Below are 10,589 nucleotides of genomic sequence, written 5' to 3' on the forward strand. Positions count from 1 at the left end.
AGAACAAGAAGTAATACAAATTTATTTTAAATAAGCCTTAGAATCAGAATTAAATTGGTAAATGAAGTCACCCATTGAAAAAGTGTTAAATCCATTTTGGGTATTCTATTTCTTTACCTCGAAAAAGAATTAAAACAAAAGCATACTATCTGCTAGTATTTTAAAAAACTATGTCCAGAAACAAATCAGTTTGGAAGTTCTTGAAAATTAGTGAGCAGGCAATTTGTTTTTTTTCCATTATTTAACCATTACAGAACTGCGATGATTGAAAGAACACTGTTAGTGAAATTTTGGACAAGAAAAATATAAAACCAGATTGTTAGCAGAGGAGACAACAAAATATAAGTTAGAAAATTCATAAACATACATTTATTCAGGAAATACAATTACTAGAGTCCTTGATATTTCAACAATCATTCCACATTATAAAATATTCACGTTATTCTTTTAAGTCCACACCAAATCATGCTGACATTCTTTTCAGATAAGCCATAGCCATTTCTTTTATCTATTAAATCCTATAATATCCATTTAAATTGTAAACAAAGTACTTGAGCCAAACTACTTAAGTACTTGAACAAAATAACTCTCAAAAATTTAAAAGACGATGATTTTTAAACAACACATCTGAATTACCAACCCCCAAAGAACCAGGCCACTATAATTATTATGCTAATAAGTGGCCAAGTTAAGACAGCATATAATTATCAATGACATTATTTCTCATCTGCAGTTTTTACACATGCTTCCTCAAATAATAATCATTTATCTTTGTAAATTTTAAAAAGGCAAAGCGGACAAAGAGATACAAACATTAAAAGTTCACGTTTAACCTACTGGCAGATTTTATTTTAAAAAAAAGAAAAAAGGGAGACTGATTACTTCCCAAATAAGGAACACCAAGTACCCTTTTTTTTTTTTTTTTAGGGCGGGCACAGCTCACAGTAGCCCATGCGGGGATTGAACCAGCAACCTTGGTATTATTAGCACCGTGCTCTAACCAACTGAGCTAACCAGCCACCCCCCAAGTACCTTTATTCCTAAAGAAATATAACCAATCATTATATTTGCTGCTACTTAACAGTAGCTGTAAATTGAATTATTCTATTCTGATACTTCCAAATATAGTCCAGTGTAATTAGAGCATTTTATAAAGAGGAAAATTAGTGGTTCTCAATCCTACAAGTCCTTCAGAACCACCCAGAAAGCTCTGGGGAAAAAAAAGGATCAGGCCCTACCCTCAGAAATTCTGATTTAGTTGGTGTGGGATAGGACTCAGGAATCAATATTTTTTTAAAGTTCTGCAGGGTGTTCTAATATGCAGCTAAGGTTCAGAATCACTGAGTCAACTCATTTTGAAATACCAAGAAAATAAATGGAAATTGGCAAGAGGGGGGATAGTTATATTTATAATTTACAAATCAAATACCTATGATACACTTACTATGTTCCTACTTATGTTCATGAATCATACATTTATTTATAAGATGAAAAATCCCTTCATTTCCTCACTATAGTAAACCACTACTGTACATCTTTGCCACTGAACGACTGAATTTTTCTATGGTCAGGGTTTAAAATTCTGGGGTACATTGAAAACTGCATTAATGAAAACAAACTACTGCTACTCATGCTCAACAGTAGCAAGCAAAACTACTGTATTTGGCTCCTTTAAGCTATCTTTATTTTAAGAATTATAAATAAGTGCCAACCCACACAAAGAACAGATTGTGGATTACTGTAGAAAAAAAAAGAAAAACAGCTTACTCAACTTACTAAGTTTCAACACCAAAAAAGATTTAATTTGGCTGCAAGTTCTGAAACAGCTGAGATACAGAACCAGGAAGCTATAATTTATAATGAAATGTTGACACACCCTTAAAAGCTACTGCAGCTGTAGCTATACTAAAATAAGATTTCTTCAGGGTTTCCTTACCCTGTAATGCAAGAATACGAGCATAACAATATTACTGTTTTTATATGCACCAATACCTCTTTAATATATAAAGCTCTACAACAAATACCTCTAATAATTTTACAATTAAATTAAGTCCGTAATTCTTCTACACTACTTTGGTCTCGACGTTTTAAAAAACAGTGAATTTTGAAAATATACAATTTCACAACATGATCCTATCAATAACAAGCACATTTTATAGTGGACTAAAGACACATTCAACCATGCAATCCAGTGTTCAATACCTAAATGATAAATAACAATGCTGATTGACTTTTAGTCTAAAAATCACTGAACACTGGAATAATCTTTAAGAGTCACAGTGCTCACAAACATGCAGAAAAAGGCATACATTTCTAGTCATCCTGAAGGAATGTTACAAAATGCCCACTTTGTTACACAGGGTCTAAATTCCTTACATATTTCTAACCATTACCTTCTTTTTAGCATCTGTCACTTAAAATTAAAAAAACAAAAAACATACAAATGTTCCTATAAGTTGTGACTAAAAAATGAACCTCAATTCCTTAATTTCAGCCTTTGAAAAGACCTCAGTCATAGTCTTACACTAATAGCTGCCTTTCAGTAAAACAGTGACATTCAGTGGACAAATGAAAGTATCTCTCAGAATTCAACATATTTGAATCATAAACAAAGATCACATCTCTAAATTCAACCATTTTAGTGTTAAGTTCCTACTCATTCTGACAAAGAGCCTGCAGATTCTTATGAATACATCACCTCATAATTTCTATATATCTTCAATACATCCTTCTATACCTTCCTATTTAAAATCAATTCTTTAAACTGAGCTGGTAAGAGAGTGTAACTCTTGAGGCTAGTGAGGTTAAAGTAATACTTTCTCTTTTTTGCTTCTGCTACTTCCCATCACAAACTAACTGGCTCATCTCTAGGAATGGAAGGACCAAAATATAAGAAATATATTTACATAAAAATGAACAGCATTAAAAAAAATTGTAAAAGATGAAACCTGAACCTGTTTTTTGCATTTGTAATTTGGTAACTGTTGAATATAAAGAGATGTAATCTGTAACGCTAAAAATCAAATTACATCCTCTTGCCTTGCTGCTCAAATATTATGAAAGAATACACGTTTTAGCAATGATTGTTTCAGTGTTTAAAAACTTACTTTTATAAATCAGTATAAATGACTATTCATTATACATTATGTTAAATAAAAGTAAAAAACTTCCACTGTGCTGAGTTACGATTTGCCAGTGATTATATATGTGTGTTCAAAGTAGAAAATGCAGCAGTGATGTTAACATTGACAGTGTAATGAAATGCTGTAGCTCAAATTGTTTATGTTTAGTTTCTTGGAAAACTGTAAAGAAATTTTACAGGTTAAAAAAAATAAAGTAGGCAAAAAAAGAATGGGAGAACTGTTATTTTTAAATAAGCAGCCAAATGAAGAAAACTTTTTTCCCTAAAAAAAGATTAAGAATGTAAAAGTACATCTTAATATTAAAAAAGCATTTTTAAAAATCTATAACAACTTTATGACAAAATCTGCATTTGAAAAAAGTCTGTAAAAAGAGCAGGACAGAAGTGCCCTCATCACCTTTTACTTTTTCTTGTCAGAAAAAAGTATATGCATTTCTGGAACCATAAATGATGTTAAAATAGGCATTTATAAAATGGCAAGGAGCATTTCACGGGAAGTTTCTGTTTGTTTTTTTTTACAATCATTGGCATTGCGGCCATCAGTAGGTCACAAGTAAAATTTCTCTAGCTAAAAGCAAAATGGAATGTAAAGTTTTGAACTGCATTAAGTCTGTTGCCTGCGTTTGGCCGATCTCATTTTTTCAAAACGTGACTCCATTTCTTCTAAGACTTTGGGTGTATATCGTACCACTAATTTAACCTTTCCTTGAGCTGCTTTCAGCAGTTCTACAGCTTTTTCGTGATGCTCTCCTTCCACACTCTAGGGGGAAAAAATACATAATTAATATCTTAAAATACATATGAGTAAAAAACTTTTCATGTTACATCATTTCAATACTACAGACCTATAAAACACCACAGCTTTATCATTTTAATCAGTGTGAAATCCTCTAAGTCATATTCTGTTTGTAGTCCAGGAACTGGTTTCTAAGACCCAAATAATCAGCATATCAATCTACATGCCCTATTATTTCACTAAACCAGAAATAAATCAAGCAATTGCCATTCTATAAGACTAAAATGAGAGGTAGACTTCTAATTTAATGACTGCCTTAACTACTAAATAGCGTAACTACTTCATTAAAAAATCACACTAAGCATTGCTAATTTATATTGGAAAGAAGCAAAACACACTTAAAGTCCTTTAAAATGTATCACTGTACTAAATAGTACTGCCTAGGATTCCCCCGAGGGATTTTTAAACTATAAAGCTTTTTTGGTTTTTTCCCCTACATGTTCTGTTTCTATAACTCCTATGCACCCCCAAGTGGTCACAGCACATTACTACAAATAGAAATAAAATGTCCTTACCACTCCATTAACAGAAAGAAGTTGATCCCCTCGCTTGAGGCCTCCATGTCTATCAGCAATTCCACCTGGAATGATTCGAGATATGTAAATTGGAGAGTTTTGTTCTTTGCCTCCCATGATATTGAATCCAAGGCCCTCTTCTGTTTTGGGGAGCTCAACAACTCTAGGATGAGAATGTCCTTCACTGGCAGCAAATGCAGCAACAGTAGCCTGAAAGAAAATTTTACATACGTAAAAATAATACCTTTGTTTACTTTAGTTCTTCAGTCTCTTTTTGAAATCCTTCGAGGTACACACTTTTGAGGCTTGAACACCATAAATTCACTGGCAGTTCTGAGGAGAAGGTAAGCTAAGTGGATGGTGTTTTAGAGAACATGACTAGAAAGCATGCCCTGGGACTATGTAGGAAGTGTTCAGGTCAATCCATCCAGTGCCCAGGACATCTGTGCAGCATTTGGCAAGCAGGCTTGCTGGGCGGATGAACCCTGATTGGCATTGAAGAAGAGAACTGTTCCCAGCAAGCCAGCAGTCTTGAGCTTTGGGGCTGGATAGCCTGGCTCCTTTAAGAGCCTTTGTGGGGGACTCATCCTACCTACATAACCTATAAGAGGCAGGTGTCCTCATATGCATGGCTCTTGGCTGCTGTACTACTTGTTCTTTACACTAAATAACTCACCGAGAAATAACTTAGTATCAAGAAAGAGAGAACTACATATAGTCAACATGAATGTTTTTTGTTGCTTTAATTAACTACCTAGTTACTACCACAACCCCACAGAAGATGAAAGAGAGCCACATCTTTAAACTTTTCAAAGTTAGACTAATCTAGATTAATTCTAACACAAAGTTGAGATATTTGGTTTCATTTTGCTTTTAAAGTTAATTAAGTAATCTGGTGCCGTTTTTCATGATGGATCTGGATGCATGAGCAAAAATGGGAAGGGTTAGAGAAAGGAAATCAAAATTTGTTGAATACTACTATGTTCTAAGCTCTGAAAGAGACGTCATTTACAGATAATAGAACTAAGGATCAGACACTCCCTAAGCTGCCAAGGTCACATAACTCCAGAATTAAAGTCACGTTTCTATGGTTTTTTCTTACTCTGCCAAACAACACGTACATGTTTTAAGTGTTTGTATTCAACCAAGCATCCAGTATTTCCTTTTGGGAGCCAGTAAATATCAATGAAAAATGACCTGCTAATGACTAACTCTAAGTCACCTACTGCTGATATTAACCTATTCTAATCATATATGATAGACACTAAGATCAATGCTGGAATTATTAGAGGAAAGCGCTGGTACAGAAATCAAATTAAACCTGCCATCTACAGCTCTGAAGAGATAACCTACTACTGACAATACTCTATATTTGCAGAGTTAAAGTAAAGAAGAAAGCAAAGAACAAAACGGGTGAGTATCCCAGGTTCTTCCACTTACTGTTTGTGCAGTCTGAGGCAGGTAACCTAGTCTGATGCTGCCTCACCAATAAAATCAGGATAATAATTCGTACATCAAAATTTAGATGAAAATTTACATCATTAATGGTATAATTAAATACATTGTATAGAATAACTAGCGTGTTTCCCTGAAAATAAGACCTAGCCAGACCATCAGCTCTAATGCGTCTTTTGGAGCGAAAATTAATATAAAACCTAATCTTATTTTACTATAATATAAGATCAGGTCTTACATTAATTTTTGCTCCAAAAGATGCATTAGAGCTGATGGTCCAGCTAAGTCTTATTTGCGGGGAAACACGGTATGTATTATGGGTATTATTATTTGTGTGCAAGTGTATTTTTAATGTATTATCTAAACTGCATGATAAATGATCTTTTATAAAGACAATCACAATGGTCCTATTACTTAGTACTTGAGCAGTAAGTGCTGTGTAGGCTGAAGGACACTATTTGTTAGTTTTCAAAATAAGGCTATTATGAATCTAATAATTGCATATTTTAAACCTCTAATTTATACCGAATTCTCTCAGTTTGAGTAAATGAAAAAATTTACCTTTGCAGTGGCATTAGCTCTGACTTCTGGACTGCTGCTGATGTCCACAGTCTCATAGACATGTTCATACACCTAGAAAACCCAAAGTTATCACTCTGATTTTTAAATCTCAGAATATACCATGTTTGAGTTCTGTGATGTTAATGAATGTGTTAAAATTTTAGGCAAAGTTATGCATTTTCCATTAGAAATTCCAAAAATGAGAGGGACAAGTTCTAATGTTTTTCTAAAGTTTGTTTTCTTAAAAATTCTGAACCCAAATTTCAATGTATTTATTATCTTATCTAATTAACTCAAACTTTTAGTAAATTTTAAATCTCATTTGCTCACCTCTCTTACAGCATTGCAGAATTCGCTTTGAAGAACTCTTTGTAAAGCCTGAAGTTTCTGTGGCGGTACCTCTCCACTTCTTTGTAGTTTTTCCAATAATTCAATTGCTCTACAAATATCTAGAGTGAAACAAACACACACTGACAGATAATTTTCTCTGAGGATTCTCTAAATAACTATGTAACAGTGTAGCAGTAAGAATTCATTCCTCAAAGACTAACAACGAATATGTAGAACATAGAGGGAAAAAACCTGTAAGAGTATGAGCGTGCGTGTGCGTGTGCGTGCGTGTGTGTGTGTGTGTACATATGAAAATAAGAATGTAAAATCTGAGAAGAATGTAAAATACTGTCACATGAAAGGACTGGGGGTCAAATGTGATAGACATAGGAACATTGTACTGCTTCAGAAAAGCTGACAGTATTATAAGTTAACTATTTAGTCAATAAAATTTACCTATAATTTCTAGTAATCAACGCACTGAACAGTACAAAACACTGTGCTAGTGAAACCACTGTTCATTTCCCAAAGGATATCTATGTAGATACAAACTGCTCAATTACAGATGCAGTTAGTGGCAGGGACACATTTAAAACAATGGCACAAGTGACTACAATTAACTGGCCTGTTTTCAACTTAGGAACAAAACAGTGTTTTAATTAAGACAATCAAATACAAAGGTTTACAAAATAGAAAAATAAAAACTGAGTTTTATCACTCTGGTCTCAATACTAGCAGTGATCGTGGGCAAATTATTTAACCTCCCTGTGTCTATTTCTCCACTGTAAAGTGGAAATAACAGTACCTTCCTTGTAAGAATTACTTGATGACTAAACCAAAAAATACACAGAAAAGGGTCTGGCATGTAGCAAGCATAAATGTTATGTTACATTTGGCACCAATTAATCCTAAGAAAGACTAAGGGATGGTACACATTTACACAAATATATTAAGCATGTTAGACAATTCTCATTGGAAAGTGTGAAGGTAACTATTTTATGAAGTAAGAAATTTTATGAGAGTCAGAGTCATGTTACAACACTGTTAATGGCTATCTTTTTTTAAACTGTTTTTGTACCCCAGGGGGCTAGAGTAGCTATTATTCTACTATTCCTTGCCTTTTTTTAAGTGGAAGGAGTTCTAAATTTTATATTATATGGAAGGACTACAACTTTTTACTCATAGAATGTGGACTTCTTTGTGTCTGTAGCTGGAAAACTAAGAATAAATGTAATAAAGAAAAAAGTAGATTTCCCAATTTCAGGTAATACAAGCTTAAACTGATGTTAAATATACAATGGAAACAGACTTTGCCCATTCTGATTATCCCACCACTAGAATGGCTGGTGAATGGGGACTGTTGGTTCATCAATTATTTTAATTTGCAAAGTTACAATTAAAAAAATGAAAATACTCTCTACTGAACTTACACTGTACCTAATATATGCTTAATGTATTCTACTGAATCATGTTTTGATGATTTAGAGGGCACTCAGGGATCTTGATCATATGCAATGATTTTATACCGTAGGATTGTTGGCAACATTTAATAGTCTATTAAACAGAATTCTACATAAGAATCCGTGTTGATGTAATCTGACTTTCTTATCCTGCTAAGTGGCAACCACTGGTAATCCATCCTACTCAGATGCTGAGCATTCTACTCTGGAACTGAAAAGATCTCTGAAACAGCAAAAAACAGAGCCATGACTACCAAAAAACTAAATGCCGGAGGTTAAGTTTCACATTTTGTACTGCACTGAAAAATACAAAAGACTGCCAACATGTTACAGTCCTGCAACTGGTTTTCAAAGAAAAACACCTACCGCTGTTAACATCGAACAGATCTGTTCCCATCTAAAAGCAAAGTGCCACTGTGCTCAGGAGGAAGATGTCACAGTCTTAGGCCTAACTTAGCAAGTCTTCCCAGAGTAGCTAATCCCCTGTCAAAAACTATGCTTTAATTAACGGTTTGGTGGACTGGAGGGAAACTATGTCATTTATAGAGGCTTACAAAAGTGAACACCATAAGGAATAAACAATGTTAAGTTTGTCAATTTGTTTGAATACATGAGGAAAGAGGTTTCTCTAAACACAGTTCTAAAAGTGTATTCCTTTCTTAGAGCAGAAGTTACTTAATATTCAGAGTGTAACTGCAAATGTTAATATCTGCAAGATATCTTCAATCTCCTTCCTAAATTCTGTTTACTATTTACTAGTACTTAACATGTTTAGTTTGCACTTCTGGACTCTTATCCCATGACTTCGAATACTAGTTTGTCAAAAGCATGCTTGAAGTTGTTTGAAATAAAGGATTTGGGGAGGGAACAGTGGACTGTTGAAAATCTGTTAACAGGACCTTTATAGCCGCGTAACCACGTATTTTCACTGACTTTTCGGTTTCTAATTATTCAGCAGGTTTTATTTTCACTGACTTTTTCGGTTTCTAATTATTCAGCAGGTTTTATTTTCCTTGACAGTCTGCTGCTCTAAAACTAAGGAACCAGCCACAGTTTGCAATTGTAAAGAAGGAATAACACTGCACTTCCAAAATATTTTACAACCTACCACTATTCCCTCCTAGTTATGTAATCTTCCCAAGAAAAAACCGGAAGGATTGTTTTTTGTTTGTTTTTTAAGGAGGTAGGATTGTTTTTAAAGCACTTTCTCTGTGCCCGGGAGGGGCACTAAAGCCAGCAAACACCCTAATACAAATAAAAGTGAGGTTGAGGTGAAAGTAACCATGGAGTTTGTGCGTAAAGAAGGGGCGGGGGGCAGGTTCTGTGCGACTGTGCCCGGTGTCCGGGATGCGTGCGGTAACTGAGTGAAGGGTGGGGACACTGGGTTTGTGCATCGCATAAGCACGGGTCGTGCGTGTTCCGTATGTTGTCCGTGAGGACTGGGCGTGTGATGTCTGTGTCGGGTTAACAGGTCTCTGAAAGCCGTTGTCTGCGGTGCCCACCCAGGGTGCGCGTGTGCTGCGTGTGTGCGCGAACGCGGACAGGTGGTGTTCCACAGTGCTGAGCCCGGGAGAGTTTATGTGAACAGAGGAGGGATCTGGGTACTAGTCCAGAGGTTGCAAGCGCCCACCCTGGGGCCGGGCGCAGTGACGTCGACGGTCACAGGCGCCAGCGCGAGGGACAGCCCGGCTCCGGGTCTCGGAGCCTGGGCCGCTCCTCCTCCCATGTTGCGACACGGCACTCCTCCACCCCCTCCGCCCTCCTCCGTCCCGGTCGCCGCCGCACTCACCCCTCTCCAGCCGCACAGGTTCCCCCAGCGCCGCCATCTTCTCCCTTTCCCCCCCGGCAGACCCACAGGAAATGACGACACAGGGGCTGCGGCGAGGGGCGGGGCCTAGCGGGAGCCGAGAGGGCGAGCGCGGGCCAGTATCGCGAGAAGGAGATCCGTGGGTTGGACTTTACCCCGGCCTTTGGGGGTGGAGGTAACTGGTCCCGGGTGCTCCAGGGTGTGCTGCACCTGTAGTGGTTCTAAGATTCTCCGCTACCCCGGCCGCCTAAGGTTGAAAAGAGCCGGTTTCCCAGCTTTTGTTCCCTGCTTCGGGATTCACGTTGGAACCCACCAGCTTGGAACCCTCAGCTCACGTTAAAGAATCTGGATTCTTGTCCCACCTTCACCATTGGTGGCTCAATGCTCACTTAGACACTTTCGGCCTCAGTTTCCCCATCTGAGCAACAAAGAGCCCTATTCCCGAGGTCGTTTCCATTCTTAAATTCTGGGATTCGGTGACACCTAAGTATGTAAACGGATATCACAAACTCTCTGTGGCAGC

At 36.7% G+C, this 10,589-nt stretch overlaps 1 protein-coding gene across 1 annotated transcript; it reads right to left on the minus strand.

The window, feature by feature from the left end:
- Window positions 1–342: 342 nt before the first annotated feature.
- On the minus strand, window positions 343–10,118 carry LIN7C (lin-7 homolog C, crumbs cell polarity complex component). Its single transcript, XM_019749173.2, has 5 exons — window positions 10,049–10,118; window positions 6,800–6,918; window positions 6,470–6,541; window positions 4,454–4,663; window positions 343–3,902 (listed from the first exon to the last, which is right to left on the minus strand). Exons 1-5 carry the CDS (start codon window positions 10,083–10,085, stop codon window positions 3,747–3,749), a joined length of 594 nt encoding a protein of 197 aa, XP_019604732.1. The 5' UTR covers window positions 10,086–10,118; the 3' UTR covers window positions 343–3,746.
- Between the last annotated feature and the right edge of the window lie 471 nt (window positions 10,119–10,589).

Source organism: Rhinolophus sinicus, linkage group LG06, assembly GCF_036562045.2.
Source record: "Rhinolophus sinicus isolate RSC01 linkage group LG06, ASM3656204v1, whole genome shotgun sequence".
NCBI classification, from domain to species: Eukaryota; Metazoa; Chordata; class Mammalia; order Chiroptera; family Rhinolophidae; genus Rhinolophus; species Rhinolophus sinicus.

Bases quoted from the DNA above. Each gene is read 5' to 3' on its own strand.
- LIN7C (XM_019749173.2), bottom strand. From the start codon at position 10,085: ATGGCGGCGCTGGGGGAACCTGTGCGGCTGGAGAGGG. The intron at 6,542-6,799 runs GTGAGCAAATGA...TGGGTTTTCTAG, and splicing joins TCTGCAATGCTGTAAGAGAG to GTGTATGAACATGTCTATGA. The intron at 3,903-4,453 runs GTAAGGACATTT...TTTTCCCCCTAG, and splicing joins TTCTTTCTGTTAATGGAGTG to AGTGTGGAAGGAGAGCATCA.